General features: G+C 51.2%; 1 protein-coding gene across 2 annotated transcripts; it reads left to right on the top strand.

Moving 5' to 3' along the window:
- Positions 1 to 266: 266 nt before the first annotated feature.
- Positions 267 to 18,472, top strand: NUBP1 (NUBP iron-sulfur cluster assembly factor 1, cytosolic). 2 transcript variants are annotated; one of them, XM_027117420.1, is made up of 11 exons: positions 267 to 359; positions 438 to 542; positions 2,218 to 2,351; positions 8,256 to 8,324; positions 10,480 to 10,512; positions 11,104 to 11,194; positions 11,850 to 12,004; positions 13,784 to 13,894; positions 14,143 to 14,245; positions 17,366 to 17,449; positions 18,188 to 18,472. In XM_027117420.1, exons 1-11 carry the CDS (start codon positions 341 to 343, stop codon positions 18,244 to 18,246), a joined length of 963 nt encoding a protein of 320 aa, XP_026973221.1. In that variant the 5' UTR covers positions 267 to 340; the 3' UTR covers positions 18,247 to 18,472. The 2 variants fall into 2 exon arrangements, with proteins under 2 accessions (XP_026973221.1, XP_026973223.1); XM_027117422.1 differs by having other exon boundaries at positions 318 to 359; positions 14,146 to 14,245.
- The last annotated feature ends 62 nt before the right edge of the window (positions 18,473 to 18,534 follow it).

The raw sequence follows: 18,534 nt of genomic DNA, 5'->3' as shown, positions 1-18,534 counted from the left end.
GAGCAGGGGGCTCCTCCTTAATCTGAATACAAAGTGAATATTAGCTAACAGTTTTGCATTAATGTTAAATCTCGGATATGAAAATGGTATTGAAGTCATGTAGGACAAAGTCTTTGATCCTAGGAGATACATGCCGAAGTATTTATGATAGACATCTGCAACTCAATTTTAAAAGGAACAGAAAGAGAACAGTCCCAAACTCCCATCACAAGGCTCGCGCGTGCGCACAGCCCTCTTTCGAGACACAATTTCGCGCAGCTGGAGGGTCAGATTGGGCGCCATAAGGCGGAAATACGTAACGGCGGTTTCCGGTGACCTCGTACGCGTCCAAGGCAGCGGGATGGAGGAGGTGCCTCACGGTGAGCGCGCGGAGGGGGCGTGGGGGGCGGGCCTGAAAGGACAGGAGCCACTCTAACTGTGATCTTGTCTTCGCGCAGACTGTCCCGGGGTCGGCAGCGCCCAAGCAGGTCGAGGGGCCTCATGTCAGGGGTGCCCCAACCAGGGGCTCTGCGCTTCTGGAGCTGGTGCCGCTCCGGACCCGGGTGAGGAAGGGGCAAGGCTCCAACGGGAAGTGAGAAGCGCTGTCCTGGAAGAGGCGGGACGTGGGCGGGGTGTGGATGGTGTTGGGATAGGGGCCTTAAGGATGAGGGGCAGGGGCCCAGAGGAGGCGGGTCGTGGAGTCGTCTTCAGGATAAGGGGCGGGGCTTGAGGGATGAGTGACAGGAGCGGGGCCCAGAGGGTCAGGGCTTTTAAAAGGCTAGGAGAGGAGAAAATTGGTGGGGTGGGGGCGGAGCCTGAACCCGTGACTGGTGTGGAGTCAAAAGGGGTCTCAGGAGGGGCGGGGCATGGGAGAAGGTCGTAAGAGGTGAGGGGTGGGACCAGCGGTTTGAGTGACAGTAACTGGAAGTGGTTGGGAGGAGGCCGGCACCAGAGGGAATAGGGTATAAAGTTTGAAGTCAGGGAACTTAGGCTTAAATCCTAGCTCCGCCAGCTGTTTTCTTTGGACAAAATTTCCTTCCTTTTGAGGAGCGATTCTCCCATTAATTCAACAGAAGTATCTATTGATCACTTGCAGGCACAGTGCTCTGTGCTGGGAATACAGCTATGAATGAGACAGATGAGGTGATTAAAAAGCCTTAACCTCTCTGAGCCTCCGTTTCCTCATCAAAAATGGGGGGAAAATAGTTACAGTGTTGTTTTAGGGATTTGAACTAGGATGAAATATTGAAAGCATAGTAAATGTGTAATAGTGATAGTTATCAGTGACAGGTAACTAAGTGCCTGCAATGTGTCAGTTTCTCACTCTTGGCACTACTGACCCTCAGGGTTGGATAATTCTTTGTGGTGGGGATGTCTGCCTTGTTTCTCTGCCCAGAAAATTTAGCAGCATCCCTGGCCTCTACCCACTACCTGCCAGCAACACTCCTTCCTGTGACAACCAAAAATATCCCGAGACATTGCCAGATGTTCCCTGGTGGGGTTTGCTCGCAGGTTGGGAATCATTGCTGCATTGAAAGTTCTGTTCTGGAACTGGGAATATAGTGTGAACACTTCAGAGCCCCCCCCCTTCATGGACTTTATATTCTAGTAGGGGAGACAAACAAGTAAACCGATAAATAAGGAAATGTCAGATGTACTCGTAGCCTTGGGTTTTGTTTTGTTTGGTTTTGGTTGGGGGTTTTTTGGTAGCACTTATTACTACCATTGATGAGGTGCAGTTTCACTCATGATCCCTTGAAATAGCCCAAGGATTTAGCTTCTTCCAGCCCATGGGAAGAGTGACATTCAGAGAGACACAAATATCATATGATATCGCTTATATGTAGAATCTAAAAAAATGGTACAAATGAACTTATTTACAAAACAGAAATAGAGTCACAAATGAGAAATAGAGAAAACAAACTTATGGTTACCATGGGGGAAAGGAAGGGGAGGGATAAATTGGGAGATTGGGATTGACATATACACACTACTATATATAAAATAGATAACTAATAAGGACCCACTGTATAGCACAGAGAACTCTACTCAATACTCTGTAATGGCCTATGTGAGAAAAGAATCTAAAAAAGAGTGGATATATGTATAACTGATTCACTTTGCTGTACACCTGAAACTAACACAACATTGTAAATCAACTATACTCCAATAAAAATTTTTTTAAAATAAAAAAAGATTGAGTCAGGGGCTTGGTCATCTGAATTGCTTTCTTTGCAGCCATAGAGGAAATCAAAGAAAAAATGAAGACCGTGAAACACAAGATCTTGGTGTTGTCTGGGAAAGGCGGCGTTGGGAAAAGCACATTCAGTGCCCACCTGGCCCACGGCCTAGCGGAAGATGAAAACACACAGGTGGGACCTTAAGGAAAAACTGGGAGAGGCTCGTGTCTTAGGGCTCATGATGGCTCATAGCGAGCTGACTCGTTAGTGTCAGTTTATCTGGCCTCTTTGGAATCTAGATCCCTGCAGAGAGAACGAGGAAGTGCAAGGCCGTCGAGCAATGAAATGACTATTTCATTGGATTCTCTAGCCATGAACATGGCTGGCAGGTGTACATTTCTCTTGGCTTGCTGATTATTTATTATGTTAAGTTCAGGCTTCTTTCTCTTAATGAACCCCTTCTGCCTTTTTCTAGGTCAGGGGTCTACCAACGATAGCCTGTGGTCAAATCCAGCCCATCTCCTGTCTTTTTATGGCCTGTGAGCTATGAATGGTTTTTACATTTATAAATGGTTGCTTTTACGTTAGTACTTCTTAATCCTTGATTTTGCCCACAAAGCCTATAATACTTTCCGTTTGGCCCTTGAAGAAAACGCTTGCCAACCCCTACACTAGGCCATTCACTTACACCCACGTACACAGAGGAGCTTGAAAACTCAAATTCCCCAGTACTGCTCTCAGGATTTCAGCTTTAATAAAAGGTGTGGTAGGGTGAGGAAGAAAAAAATTACTTTTACCAAAAAGATCAAATGGAAATTTGCAGTACCTGTGATTTAAAAAATACAGGTTATTCATTGGGACTCATGATGGTTTTGCACTGATCTTAGGAAATGATCCCAATATTCACTTTGATTACAATTTTATACCTGATGAAACCATGAATGCTGCGGGGTTTTTTTGTTTTTTGTTTTTTTAACACAGAACACGTTCCACCATTTGGTTTTGCCAAAATGAAATTATGTTCAAAATTCTAATTGAAAAAAATATATATACGTACCAGAACTGCTAGAAAAGCTTTGGTATCTCTTAGACGCCACTGCTCAACACGTTGAGCCCTGAAATACGAGCCGTGGTTAGGACTTGTGTGTTGGTGCTGTGTGTGCGCTGGGTGAGAGAGCCCACCACACTCTGTGTGGATCACCGACTCTGCTGTTTTCCCGTCAGAGCGCTGTTTGGGGCCTGCAGAGGAGTTCCTTGTAACATGGAAACAATTTTATTGTGTTCATGTTGAAACACTGAACAAACATTGAAACAGCCATTCCAGTTCTTTCCTTGGTCTTGTTGCGTGCCTTCTTTCCATACACTGATATATTTTTGAAAATTAGTTTTGTCTTTTTGCATTTTGAATGTTGAAATTTATTTTTATATAAATAAGGGCTAACTAACTTTCAGTTCACATTTATTTTATAACTGGCAAATGACCTTTCCCTTTTGTTTGGCTTTTTTTTTTTAAGATAGTGCTAGTGGGGAGTGCAAAACTGCCACATATTGCCAGTTATTTTTTTTAAACTCTAATAACTGGATAAACTGCATACTTTCTACTTGTGTGAGATAAACCATTCTATTCCAGTATGAAATAGCGCCCTAAATTCTTAATAAAATAAAGGCTTTATTTCCTCCACAAAAAACCCAGTAAAGGTAGCTACCTTGGGCAGGGGGATCAAGCCCACCATTCCGACCTGCCCTCAATATGCTTGAGCGTGTGCGTGTGTGCACGCACACACACGCGCGTGTGCGCGCACACACACACACACACAGATAAACAGTGGCCTCTCAGATACCTCACCGAAGGCTCCAGGAATATATTTTTTTAAATCGTTGGGTTACGAAAGTATAGTTTACTTCAGGGGTCAGCAGACTTTTTATATAAAGAGCCAGACGGTAAATATTTTAGGCTTCGTAGGCTATACAGTTTCTGTAGCAACTATTCAGTTCTTCCCTTGAACATGAAAGCAGCCATAGACAACCTGTGAACAAATGAGTGTGGCTGTGTTCTAATAAAACTTTGAATTTCATATAATTTGAATTTCATAATTTTCACCCTGTCGTGAAATAAATGTATTCTTTTGATTTTTTTTCCCCCCAACTGTAGAAACGTAATAGCCATTCTTAGCTATGGGCTGTACAGAAACAGGTGGCATTCTGGGTTTGGGCCCTGGGTTGTGGTTCGCCAGCCCCTGGTTTGGTTTGTAGCTCCAGAAGCACTAGTGCTGGCTGGGGAAGAACTTCTTTGGGGGAGGATTGAAACGTTGGGGAGGCCGTGGCCTTGGGACAGTGCAGAGGCTGGGCTAGGGGACCTGTAAAGCTTGGTGTTTCTCTCACTAGGGCTCTGAATCCTGCTTATAACTCATTTCTCTTCTGATCATTTTATGACATGTGGAGCTGCTTTTGTTGGCCTACATGACTGACATGGGCTTCTCTGGAATCTGGTATCTGTTACCCAAGATGTGCTCTAGGCATCTGGGGAAAGGGAGAAGTGACTGGCAGGGGACAGCTGGGCAGGCTCGTGGGAGAAGGCGGCCTTGGACTCTGATGGCGGCTGATGGGATGTGGCAGGAGGAGGTGGAGGCAGAGGCGCAGAGCTGGGACTGCCGGGGCAGACAGGCTGGGCAGGCAGGGCTGCTGCTGCTGCAGCAGAGGGGCCGAGGGTGAGGCTCAGCCTGAGCCAGACCTGGGAGGCTTTAACGCCCTGGGAAGATGTTCCAGCGGGAAAGAGGCATGGTTTGAGGGTTGCTATAGCAGCAGCTGAGTGTGTGATCGAGTGTCGTCAGAGGGTGACGGTAAACCAGCAGGTGGTGTTGCTCTTGTCTCCATGAGAGGCCACGAGGACACAACCAGGGCAGTGCTAGAACCAACGGCAGGAACAAATGGAGCAGCAGGGCCTCCAACTCTTGGAGAAGAAGGAGGGTCAGAAGTCTGGCTGAGCGTTTGGGGCAGGAGGTGGGTGGCCAAGGACACAGGCTCTGGAGTCGGTGGCCAAGCACCGACTGGTGGCCAAGGACACAGGCTCTGGAGTCGGTCTGCCCACGATCACATCCCAGTGCCGCCGATACCACTGCTGTGACCTTGGGCAGGTTATCAGACTGTCTCTGCCTCAGTTTTCTCATCTGTAAAATGGGACTCAGGACCGAGTGAGATGATGCTCGTAACAGTAAAATGCTTAACACGATGCCTGATGCATAGGAAGTGCTCAATAAATGTCCCTGATAGAATATGGAGGGGTGAAGACTATTTCTGCTTTGGTGATAATGAGTTTGTAGCCCACCCAGAGTCCAGTGCCAAGCAGGTTCACATATACTTGCCCATCTGTTTTTCTGTTAGTCAACAATCTTTTGCCGTCTGAGGGTCAAGTTTGTATTGGCCAGTTGGCCAGCCAAGAAATCTGTTTTCTGCGATGATCCATGTTACCCAGAATAATCTTTGCTTTCAGAAGCTGTCAGGCATTTTCTTAAACAGCTGTCTGGAGATGTACTTTAACCAGGCCAGCTACAAGGAACCACTTGTGAATAGACAGATGTTTACATAGAATCACGCTTCCGTGTTGTTACGTTCTGAAGTCCCACTGCGCACACGTTGAAACTTTGCAGTAAACTGAAGGGAAGCTCACCAGCTGTGTGGAAACATGGCTAGATGAGCTGGATTTTTTTCTTGCAGTGGTGCTTAACAAAAAAAGTCAGCACTTAAGAAAGTCTGTCTCCCCTCAGGCAGACCTACTGGTGACAGAAAACATCACTGTCTCCAAAGGGTGCCCGGCGTGGGCACAGAGTGCACACCGAGTGTCTTGTTGACTGAAGTCAAGCAGCTCACACCCCTCCCTGCCCTAAATTCAGCAGGGTGGTGAGGACTGCCCTGTCCTTTTCTGCCTGCCGCCTGGTGGCAGCTCATTACTGACTGCAAGCAAGGCTGTTCCATGATAGCACTTGGTCAGGCAGGTGTCTGATGGTTTGCAGAGGGCCTTGTATCGCAGGGTAGCCCCTGACTAATCACAGGTGGGCCGGGGAATGTGCAGGTTGGAGCGAAGGGAGGAGGAGGAGCCTCTATGGCGCAGACCTGAGCTGTGAGACATCCAAGAATCACGTGCCTCCTTCCCACCGCAGGAGTCAGCAGCTCCCGTCAGTTCCCAGCTTGTCATCCTGCCCTGTGAGCTGAAAGGCAAGCTGTGTCATTAAAAGGTCCAGGCTATAGTGTCTGAGGCCCTCTCGGGGGCTTGTAGACTCGAGGGCTGGAAGGAGCCTAATGATCTCCCAAAACACTAGTTTCGCAGATCAGAAGCTCAGACAGATCGGGGAGGAGAAGCAGCTTGTGCGAGGCGACACGGCCTCAGAGTGCCAGCAGTTAGTGCTGAGCCCGCTTCCGGAAGTATGGGGCGCTAGGTAGGGAACGCTGTGGATCCTGACAGCCCTGCAGCACCCACTCCACCACTTTCTAGCTGGGAGAGGTGTGGCAAAGCCTCCTCTTCCCATCAGTCTTCTAGCACCTTCCACAGACCCTGTGAGGATTATTGCAGACATGTTTCTTCCAGCTGGGGTTCTCTGGTGTAACTGGGTCAGAAAGGGAATTAATTGGATGGATATGGGGGTAGCGGCAGGATCAGCAGAATGTCTGAAGGGGACAGGACACGGCCACTGGAGAGCTGGGTAGCAGGAATGTGCCACAGCCTTTTCGGGTTCCACCGCAGAGTGAGTGCATGTGATCTCTTTCTTGTATCATTTCACTCAAGATACCCACTTGGTTGTGGGGAAGAGGGGGTGTAATTCCTCCAAAGGAAACTGATTAAACTGTTCCCAAAAGAGAGCAAGATTTTCTAGACCAAGTGGCTAGAAACTCGAGATTATTGACGAAAGTCTCCGTTAGGGTCGTAGCGATGGTATAATTTCCCAAGTTGTGAGGCTCTGATGTAAAACGTCTGGATCATCAGCCTGAAGCATCGAGAAGGCCACGGAAGTCAGGTCTTCAGGATGAGGTCTTCACCCTGATGGGTCTTCAGGGTGAGCGTTGTTCTGTTGCATTCTTCTTGAGGTCCAGCAGGGGGCGCTTGAGGCAAACGACTATCCAGTGTACGAAGGAACCGCTTTCCTGACCTGGTGTGAAGTCATGTGAGGATCATAGGAGGTTGTCCAGAGGATTGAAGAGGAAAGCAAGAAACTAATTTGGGGCAAGTTAAAAAGTTACCCAGAGGTGCTCTACTTTGGATCTAAGATGTGAGAGCTTTCAAGATGAGCACGGCCCTGCTCCTTAGAAGGTTTCTGAAGGCTGTCTCAGACCTTCTCACGAATCAGATGGGGAAAGCAGGGCGTTTGGGGTAGAAGGAGTCATCGAAGGTTGCACGTATCGCTAGCAAAGAACTTCTGTAGATTTCCTTATTTTCACTTTCTTTTTTAGAAGTTGAGCCTAAGCCATCATTAACCTTCAGCATCACAGGAAAACAGGGCTTGGTCAGAGCTCAGCTAGAGGGTCCACTCAGGCCCTCCTTGCCAGGCCCCCGGGGTAGTGGGAAGAGCCCTGGCGTTGGAGTCCAGAGACCTCAGTTCATGTCCCAGCTCTGCTTCTTGCTCGTTGAACAAGTCTCTGGGCCTCTCTGAACCTCAGTTTCCTCTTCTGTAAAGCAGAGATAATGATCCTGAACACACAGGTGTGTGCGCAAACACACACACACACACACACACCCCAATACATGGTAAGGGCTACGTAAACAGTGGCTGGGCCTGAATCGTCAAGCGACCTGATACCCTGGACCATAAGCTCAGCCTGAAAATGGGCCATACTGAGGGTGGCTGGGGTGCAGCAGGGCCATGGGCAGAGCGCCGGGGGTGTGGGTGTACTTTGCAGGTTCTTGTTAGGAGTTTCGTCTGTGTCTCTGTGGCCCGGAAGATAAGTGTTGTAACTCTCCCTCATGAGATTCCGCTCGGTCCAAGTTCAGCCCAGTTTTTCTTCACCTTCTCCCCTCCCTCCTTTTCCTGGAGCCCTGTCCCCTCCCGGTTGTGCACATCTGGAGGACTGTACATCTGCTTATATCACGTCTCCTCTTTTCCCCAGGTTGCTCTTCTAGACATTGATATATGCGGCCCGTCAATTCCCAAGATCATGGGATTGGAAGGAGAACAGGTAATAGTGACAAGGCAAAATGCAGGGAAGCATTTTCTTACGGTAAACTGTAGCGCCAAGCCGCTAACCCTAAGCCGGGGGTCAGCGGAGCCCATGCCTTTTTACCGGGACGTGACGAGATCAGGTAAATGTTCACTAGACCGCCTGTCTCCTTTTAACAACAGCCGTGAGTTTGGGGGCGGTGTGGATTATATTTAAGTTCATTCAAACCTTCTGAGAATTGTTAGTTTCAATGCCTTCTTAGAGGGGAAGGGAAACAATACGTCAAATGCAGAAGTCAGACACAGAAACTTAGCCCTGGCTGGGAAAGCTAGACCAGGGCTGACTAGGGTTCTGTACTCTGGAAGCAAGGAAATATCTCTGCTCCTGTGGTCACCAGAGGGGAAGTGAGACTGCGAGGCAGGCAAAGAATGCGGGCGGGGGTGGAGCAGCACGTGCTGTTCCCTCCCTTCTAGGTGGCACAGAGCCATCCAAGAAAGGTTCCCCTGGGGGGTGCACCGAAGCCGGGCTGGAGGACTAGGCTTTTCCTGGGGTGTTGGGATCCGTACATTCTTTACTGAAGCGCTGGGTGCTGGGGTTCAGAGGAGAACAAGGCAGATAAAGACCCTACCCTTGTGGGAGGGGCAGGTGATAATAGGACACTAAGCAGGGTAAGGGGACAGACTCGGCAGGGCAGGGTGGCCAGGGGAGCTGCTCTTTGGGAGGGGGTGGTCAAGGGCACCCTGCTCAGAGAACCCAGAGAAGGGTGCGCTGGGATGGGGAGCGCGTGCAGGAGTGTCCTCGTGTCCTCAGCAAAGTGGCCCACGGGGACGGGGCAGAGGGACGGGGTGGCAGAGAGTAGCCAGAGGCAGATGGAGCCAGTCCTTGGGGACTCTGCTCAGGGCTTGGGACTTGCTTCTGCCCGCTGCGAAGCAGCAGGAATCGCAGTTCTGAGCACGTGCCCCCTAGCACGGGGGTCCGTTACCGTCAGTCACATGCATGTACTACTCACTGGGCCAGGACACAAGTAGTTACAAAAATTGAAAACTTTAAATGGTGAGATAACAGAAGTTCTACTATTTTCTCCTCCTGTGCTATTGGATCATCGTGTTTACCCCTCTTTCAAAACCAGTGACTTAGAGAATTAGTATTAATAGGAATCAATGGGTTTTTCTTTTTTAAGTGTGACTTCAAAGCCAGTGACAAAGGACCCCATGTTATCTGATTGCAATTCTGTGAAATGTCAGCAGCAGGCACACCTGTAGACACAGTAGATCCCTGGTCACCTAGGACTGGGGGGAGTGTGGGGATCGGGGGTGACACTTAAGGGGTGCAGGGTATCTTCTAAGAGTAACGAAAGTGTTCTCACGTTGATGTGGCGATGGATGTACAGCTCTGTGAATATCCTGAAGCCGTTTAATTGTACAGTTTAAATGCGTGAGTTGTGTGGTATGTGGATTATATCTCAAAAAACTGTTTAAAAAAGTAAGAATTCATCAGGAAAAATGGGCTTTCTGTTCTGGGTCCAGCGTTACTTGAACCGTAAATCTAAGATTGATGTGTGGTTGGAAGTTGCGTAAGTTCCTGTTTCATAGTAAAGCGTTGATACGGACTTGAACCCTGGCAGTTAGTGAACACCTACTGCGAGGAGAGGGTCTGGGTCTTGCAGTAGCCCAAGCTTCCCGCTGACACCACTTCCCCAGTTGTTGTCCCCTGGGGGCAGCAGCTCAGCCCTGAAGTTCACACCACTGATGGGAGGGTTCTGTGTCTACTGTTTCACTAAAGGTCATCCCTCCACTCCTGGACTTGTACAGAGACTGCCTCGCTGCTCCACAGTTGCCTGCATCTTCTCAGCAACCCCCAACTGATTTCTGTCACACTTTTAAAATATCCCAAATTATATTTGGACTCCGGTAACATCGGTCCCCTGACCAGATATCTAAGCAGTTTCCAAATAACCCAACCTGGGAGGGAAAAAGCAAATGAATTCTATCATCCATAACCCAGCCCCTGACCCCCCTCTGTTCACTCCCTATTGAGAATTTAGTGGTAGCATTTAAGACAATGAATTGTCATTTATAAAACTGCCTTCTTACTGCGTAAACTTCGTCTGTGAGAGAAGCGTGACCAGCGCGTATAATTTCTCACAAATAAGCATGGGCTTCTGTTCCTGCAGGTTCACCAGAGTGGCTCGGGCTGGTCTCCAGTGGTGAGTGCTGACCCCCTTTTCTTCAGGATCTCTTGTCGTATGTGTACATAAAGGGTTGTAACTGTTTATCGTCAACAGATATTTATTGAGGCACTTTCCTAGGCACAGGGAATCCAGTTCCAACCTGGGATTGGCACACTTTTTCTGTAAAGGCTCAGAGAGTAAATATTTCCAGTCTGTGGGTCATACAGTTGCCACCGTCATGGCTGGAAAGTAGTGATAAGCAAATGAATGACCGTGGCCGTTTTCCAATAAAACTTTATACAAAACCAGAAGTGGGGCCATAGTTTGCCAACCCAGGTTAAGATAGTAAAGGAGACGAGGTTTGTTTATTTCAGCTGAGTTCACTGTCGTTGCCGCATAAGGCCGTATGGTGACTCTTTCAATCCCCCCAATATGGTAACCTTTTTCTTTAATGATTTTTTTCGAAAAAAAGAAAAAAGATTTAAGGATTCAAAGAGTGAATATACTCACAGATCACACAGTAATTTTGTCCCCCCAATTTTTTCAGCCAGAGCTCAGACAAAAGACATAGGGAAGTGCCTTGCACTGTGGTTTTAAGTAAAATGTTTCTTGCGTCATCCTTTCTAGTTCCTGGAAGACAACTTGGGGGTGATGTCGGTGGGTTTCTTGCTCAGCAGCCCCGATGATGCCGTTATCTGGAGGGGACCAAAGAAAAATGGTTTGCCACTCTGCTTTCTGTCTCTTATCACGTCCTTCCAAGGGCAGAATTGCATCCCGTGCTGTCAGGATGGCCTCAGGCTCATCCTGCTGGGCTTCCTAGAGCATTATTTTTATGCATCTGGTTGCCTCTTCATTGGTTGAAAAGAGCCAACAGAAATACCAGTTTTATTTAATAAAATGTTATAATTTTTAAAATCTATTAGGGGTTTTTCTCTCCTGAAAATCTCCCTAACCCTGAAATTATTCCTAAGGTGGTTTGTGTTCTTATTTGTGTCAAAGAGAGAAGTATGTGAGGTGAAATCAGTAGCAGGTTGGCTAGGCATTGAGGCTGCAGGTAATGATGCAAAAGTGCCTGTCTGGGCAAGGTTCCTCAGCCTCGGTGCTGTTGGCGTACTGAGTCAGATAATTCCTTGTTTGGGGAGGGTGGGCTGTCCTCCATGGCACAGGGGCTTAGCAGTACCCTGGCCTCTGTGCTCCAGAGGCGAGTAGAACTCCCACCCTAGTCATTGACAAGCAGACGTGTCCCCAGACGTTGCCAAACACCACTGATTGAGAGCACAGGTGATCCGTACATAAAGGTCACGAGCTGTGCTTCTGTAAAGAGAGTCAGAAGGACGGGAGAGAGGAGGCATCCCCGCGGCTTCTCCTTGCAGGCATGATCAAGCAGTTCCTCCGGGACGTGGACTGGGGCGAGGTGGACTACCTCATCGTGGACACCCCCCCCGGGACGTCGGACGAGCACCTTTCGGCCGTGCAGTACCTGGCCGCAGCGCACATCGATGGGGCGGTGATCATCACCACGCCGCAGGTGAGCCAGGGCCCCCCACCCCGGAGGGCCTCTTTCTCCCACAGCCCAAGACCCTGGGCTCTGCAGCATGCCCTGCCTGGGATCCGCAGAAACCTTACATTTATCTTCGGTCCAGCCGCTGTCAGCGGACAGGGAGGCATCAGGTGGCTGGGGCGGGGGTGGGGGCCAAGGGCGCCTGGCCCGAGGATGGCGCTGGAGAGAAGACGAATTTGTTGTTAGGAATGTTTCCTACTGAATTTTTAAAGAGAGGCTGGGGCCCACCCTTAGACCAGCAGTGCTCTCAAGAGTAGGTCCCAAAGAAATGACCTATGAGAACAGTGGAGTGGGGACATCCGCTCTGATGCGGGTGCTGACAGTGGGCAGGGCTTTCCACGTGGGGCAGGGGTACATGGGAACTCTGTGCTTTCTGTGAACCTAAAACCACTCTAAAGGTCAAGTCTAAAGCAACAGCAACAATCGAGTTGACACAAGGATGGCCTCTCTGATACCATATTTACTGTGAAAGGAAAGAGAGTCCCCTTGGATTCAGGAGGAGGGGAGCAGACCGAGCAGATGCCGGCCCTTCTCCAGGAAGCCTGGGGGGACGCCCCATGTTTGTGCACCTCTGTATGTAACTTCTCTAGAAAATGTGACTTCAGGCTGGGGACGCCCACTTTCTCGGAGCCCTGCATATCCAGCAGCTGGCTTTCTTTAGGGGTCATTTTTATTTTTTTGTGAGAACTGCATTTTTAAAAATTAATTAATTAATTTTAACATCTTTATTGGAGTATAATTGCTTTACAGTGGTGTGTTAGTTTCTGTGGGGTCATTTTTGACAAAGCAGGGCTTGTAGAGGATACCAGGGAGAGAACCACAGCTGCACTGCGGTGAGACGCTTAGTAACAGCCAGTTTACTTTCTAGCTAAATGCCCCTCCGTCTGTACCCCAGCCTCAAAGGGCTCGAGGGCCAAACGTGGGCCTCGGGAGAATAGAGGACTCAAAGCCAGGACCCTTTGAAGGCCTGTGACCGTTAAAGCCACAGATGTTAAGGAGTGGCCGTATTTGACAGCACACGACCCTTGGACACGTCTGCAGTAAAATTAAATGGGGTACTGGGGTGGGTACTAAGCCCTGATTATCCACAGTCCTCACGCTGTAAGATGCACATTGAGAGTCCAGAAGTGAATTTGAAGGGATCCAAACCTGGTAATAGTCCTTATTTTCTTCTTGTGCATAAAGTTGCTTGGGTTCATGATAACCAGGATCAGAGGTTGATGTACTTTTTCTGTGAAGGACCGGAGAGTAACTGTTTCAGGCTTTTTGGGTCACACGGTCTCTGTCACGGCCCTTTAGCTGTACCATTGTGGGGCGAAAGCGGCCCGAGATACTGTGCAGAAGAGTGGGCCGGGCAGTGTTCCAGAAGAACTTTATTTATGAAAATAGGCGGCCAGCCGAGCCCACAGGCTGCCCTGACCTGGAAGGCTGTGCCTACTCGGGATCAGCCTAGTACACTGACGGCAAAGTGGAGCATGGAGGTGTGTTAAAGGGTCGCTTTCCTGTAGATTCGTTGGACATTGGACATTTGCCTGTTCAGGTTTATCCTTTGAGGTTTGTGGGAAGTAAGTAGCACCTGGAACAGGGCTCGCACGTGGTCGGCACACAACAAATACGGAACACGGGGCACGGTCTCCAACGCTTCACGGTGGCGATGCCACGGCCCTGCAGCCATCCCTCCACCACGCGGATGTTCTCTTTTTATGCTTTGACTTTGACATAACTGGACTTCTTGAACCTTGACAGGAGGTGTCGCTCCAGGACGTCCGGAAAGAGATCAGCTTCTGCCACAAGGTGAAGCTGCCCATCATCGGGGTGGTGGAGAACATGAGCGGCTTCATCTGCCCCAAGTGCCAGGTGAGAGTACGTCCAACCAGGTCCTGTCCTCCGTGCCTGAGGAAATCGTAGGGGTGGATCTCTGGGAAACCGTTTCTATTTTCCCCATCATTTCGGGAAGTGGAATCAGTTAAAACCCTCTGTTGCTGATTTAATGAAAATTCTTTTCACATTCAAAATAGCCATTTTTTAAAGTTGCTTTAAAATGTGGTCCATCGTATGATTCTGAAACAAAATCAGGATTCCTCCCCCTTTAATTTGCCTCCCAGAAGGAGACTCAGATATTCCCGCCGACGACTGGGGGTGCGGAGGTCATGTGCCATGACCTGAAGATCCCGCTTCTCGGCAAAGTGCCTCTGGATCCGCGCATAGGTGGGTGAGTCCCTGGTGGAGGCTGCACACCCTCCAGCTGAGAGGAGCAGCGAGACGTGTGGCGGCGCGTAGCCGAGGGAGCAGGAGAACTTCGGGGCGGCGAGAGGGGCCTGCAGAGGAGAGGAGAGACTGGTCAGGGAGACGCCTGGTGCAGGAGGGCAGGAGGAAAGGAAGTCACTAAGGGGACCCCCACCAGGCCGGGGGTGACCTGGGGAGGCGGCAAGGGGCGTGCCTTCGAGTCTTCTCTTACACAGGAATTAGGTTCAGACTCAAAGCCGGGTACAGAATTAGCCTTGAAGACTCCCGAGGAAGGTGCCCCGCATGTCCAGTGTACAGGGAATCCCGCCGCAGCCCTCCTTGCACCCGGCTTCTCTCGGTGAGCGTGAGGGGAAGTCGCTGGCCTGCCTCCGGGGGTCACGCTCCTCTCTGAGTGCCACAGTCCTCCGGGGACCCCACCTCCACCCCACACTCACTCCAGGGCGTCGGCTCGCTGAGTGGAGTGGTGAGGACACCCACCGCCAGATTTGTTTCCCCACAGTAGCAGGAGTTGACCTTGCTGAAGTTAGGTGTGAGCCCCCCCATGAGGAAGTGGGACAGTTAGGTTACGCAGAGGGGCCTGGGCCTGAGGGAAGCCGACAAGAGACCAACGGCGCTCAGGCCCCAGTTGTTAGGAAGTGAGAGCCTTGGGAGCGTGGGCGCCGTGTGCACCTAGAGGCCGAGGCCATGGTGGCTGTGCTGCAGGAGAACGGGGAGGAGGTTAGGGCTGGACTGGGGCCTGGGCGTTGCCAGGGAGGGGGGTACACAGAGAGGGAAAGTGCCAGGATTTGAGAGGTGTCATGGACGCCCGTGCTGCCCAGTGTGAGCCACCGAGGAGACGGGGGCAGCACCGAGAAGCGCTGGCTCCCTCCTGGTGCTGTGTGGAGGCGGGCGAGGCCTTGGCCTGGTCAGCGGGCTGGGGAGAGAGGTCAGGAGTGGAGGGGGACGTGCCCGCGACGGGGGGTGGGAGGTGCAGAGAGGAGGGGCCGAGAGCGCAGCTCGGAGGAGGCCTGCCTTGAGGAGGTGGACGGGAAGAGCCCCCGAGAAGCCCGGGGGACCTGGGGGGCAGCTCCGGAGATCGCACCTCGCTTGTTTCCACTCCCAGCAGCACTTCTGGTATGTGGTTTCCCCAAGAAACAGAGAACTCGGCTGCTTTTCCAGCCTTCCCCGCTGCTGTAAACTGTCTTCGCATTGACCAGAGCTTCCCTCTGGGCCGTAGGAGCAGGTACCTCCCCTCAAAGGCCTCCAGAGGCAGGCGGCCCACATGAACTTGTGGGGGACAGTGAGTGGTGGCAGCCTGTCACCGCCATCCGCTCCAGGCTGTGCTGCCGCCTTAGTCCTTAGAGCAGCTTACAGGAGAGGTGGCCTGGTGCAGCCTCTGATCCAGTGACGTCTAGCGGGTACATGTCTAGCGTGACAAGGTTCATGTCCCCAGACCTCACCTCTGGCTGTAGCTGCAGAGAGCTGGGCCGGCGTCGGAAAGGACAGGCGGTTAATGCCGTGACGCGCTGCGGCGAGGCGGGCAGGGCCAAGTGAGGTCGCTGTGACCCTCTGGAGCCGCTTCTGTCTGGTGAGGGAATAGCCACATTACCAGGAACAGACAAGAGGCCGCGAAGGACGCGCTCAGCCCCTGTGGGAACGTGCAGCAGAGGAGCGGCCGGGCTCTGGCACCGTGATCCTCGGCCTCCCCAGCCCCGCACGCCTGAGGGTCACGCGGAAGCACGTCTGGGCCGGGCGCCCTGGCCTAGATCCGCGCTGCCCCAGCGCTGGCTGCGGGCTCCGGCGGGTCCTTGCCAGGCACTGAACCTCAGGCCGCACCTGCGAGGTGGGCACGGTGATGGAGCCACTGCCAGGGGCTGCACAGATGGAAGGAGGGCCACAAGGGGAGCCTTGGACAGGGCAGTGCCCAAGGGGTGCCGCCTGCAGGCGACAGGCAGGAGGGGGAGGTTTGTGGAGACGGGGAACTGACCAGAGCACATTTATAAGGGGACAGGCATGTCCTCTGGGGAAGGGAGGACGAGGAGTGAGAGGACGCTGGATGAAAATCAGAAGGAAGTGGCCCCACGAGCCTGTTGTGGGACCTGTGACTTCCCAGACCCAGTCCAGCGACCGTGAACTCGGAGGCTTCCCTAGCTGCTTCCGCCACAGTTCACAGTGCCCGGGCCACATGGGGGCCCACTCTGCCCCCCGTCTCGGGTGTCCCTGTCCCACGGGGCAACATGCTGGGGAGCTGAGGCGACGACTGCTCCACGGTTGGCCTGGCCAGGATCCCCCCAGGAGGCTGGGGAGTGGCTGTGGGTCGTGGAACCACTGATCCTGCTTCTCCAGCAGGGGGGGCGGGGGCAGAGGAGCTGGCAGCGGGGTCTACCCAGGACCAGACGGGAGGGGAGCACGCCGCGTGCCCAAGGTCCCGCCCCGTGCTCACCTGGATGCGAGACCACCTATGTGTCCCGAGGCGGCACTGCAGTACACAGAGCAGATGGATGGATGCCAACCTGGAGAGACCTTCAAGATAAAATTACACATGGAGAAAGCAACGGGCAGAATACGTGTGTCATACACTCCCAAGCATTTTTTTAAAATACATGAGTGTGTATATGTATATATATGCATATATTTCTAGGATACTTGAAACACTGGTAGCCTCCTTTGAACTCATTCTTCATGGTATAACCTTTTGTATTCTATACTCTTACTGTGTGCCTTCATTATCTTTTTACTGAAAGAATGAATTGGTCTTTTAAATGCAGGTTCCTGGGCCTGCCTAGGAGCTGCTGTATCTGATCACAGTGGGGGCCCTGGAACCTGCATTTGCTGCACATGACCCAGATGACTCGCAGGCACACACACTAAACACCATCAGCCAGGTACAGGTCAGAGCTGCGAGGAAATGCTAGCCAGGGTCCCTGCTGGATGGAGGGGGGGGAAGGTGAGGTCCTCGAGACCCCGACATTCTGTCTCAGCTTTGATCTTCATTACAAGTGAGGTGGGCTCGATCTTCAGTGTCATGGGCACAGAAAGAGCCCCAGGTTCACATCACCACTGTGCTTTCTTCATGGATTTTCTTTCCTTTGTTTCTTTAAGGTAAGAGTTGCGACAAAGGACAGTCTTTTTTGGTTGAAGCCCCGGATTCACCAGCCACTTTAGCCTACAGAAGTATAATCCAGAGTAAGTGTTGAAGCGAGTCCTGTGAATCCCGACGGCACGGGGCCAGGAAGTGACTTAAATGAGCAGAGTGGGCTGGGTGTGAGAAGGCCCCGTTCAGGACCATACGTGGTCACTGCAGCCATAAGTGGCCACACAGCTTTGGTGGGGACACTGGGGTAGTGAGGTCTGGGATGACCCCATCAGCCCGGGAAGCCAGGAGTCTTGAAAAATCTTCTGGTACCTCAGTGTTGTGAACTAAGTCATAGTTTAAAAAACACGGTGAAGTTTATGGTATAGGAAATACACCTCAATAAAGCTATAAAAAGAAATGAAGAAGAAAAAAGCAGCACAGTGAGCCAGACCCAGCCCACGTGCAGGCCTGATTCAGTCAACGACAGGCAGCCGTCAGGGGCGCTGAATCTAAGGCACAGGTGTCGTCAGTAGTTAAAGCTTTAGGCTCCTGGTTTGTGGCTGAGTCCTTTTGACCTAGTGAAATGGTGTTGAGGGTAAATCACATCATTTCCGGGATTCTTGATCTGTAGAATGGGCCAGCGTGAGGCCTCCAGTTGTGGTTATAACCACAGGTGGGCAGTGGGCAGTATTGGGCTCACTTTCAGATTCAGGGCATAAGCCGAAATGGGACTATTGGGAGAATTAAGCCACCTGGGGACTCCACCCCATCTAGACGCGGCCTCGCCAGCAAAGGGCAGGGCCACCAAGAGCCGCAACTGCTTCCTTGCCTGCTGTCTTGTTTTCCAGGAATCCAGGAGTTCTGTAGTCTGTGTCAGCCAAAAGGGGAGAACCTCGTCGGCTCCTGAAACAGGAGGACGTTAGGAACACAAGCAGCACGTCCCATCACACCTGACCAGCTGCGTGACAGAGCAGGGGTCACAGGCAGAGAGGGACCAGCCCCAGGCGTGGTGTGAAGTCACTTTTTCAGAGACACTTTAATCATCTAACGTTTGTACACTTTTCTTTAGAACATATGTAAAGGGCATTCTTTACAGATGTGCCGTTTCAAAAATAAAAACATCTCAAACCTCTGCCCCAAGGCCTGCTTCATGTAAAAAACCAGCGGCTTGTGGGTCATGGAATTTTCTTCTCTG

This window comes from Aethalodelphis obliquidens, unplaced genomic scaffold (assembly GCF_003676395.1).
Source record: "Aethalodelphis obliquidens isolate GAN/ISIS:26980383/991018 unplaced genomic scaffold, ASM367639v1 scaffold18, whole genome shotgun sequence".
Lineage (NCBI taxonomy): Eukaryota > Metazoa > Chordata > Mammalia > Artiodactyla > Delphinidae > Aethalodelphis > Aethalodelphis obliquidens.
This window is presented reverse-complemented; position numbering and strand designations above follow the sequence as displayed.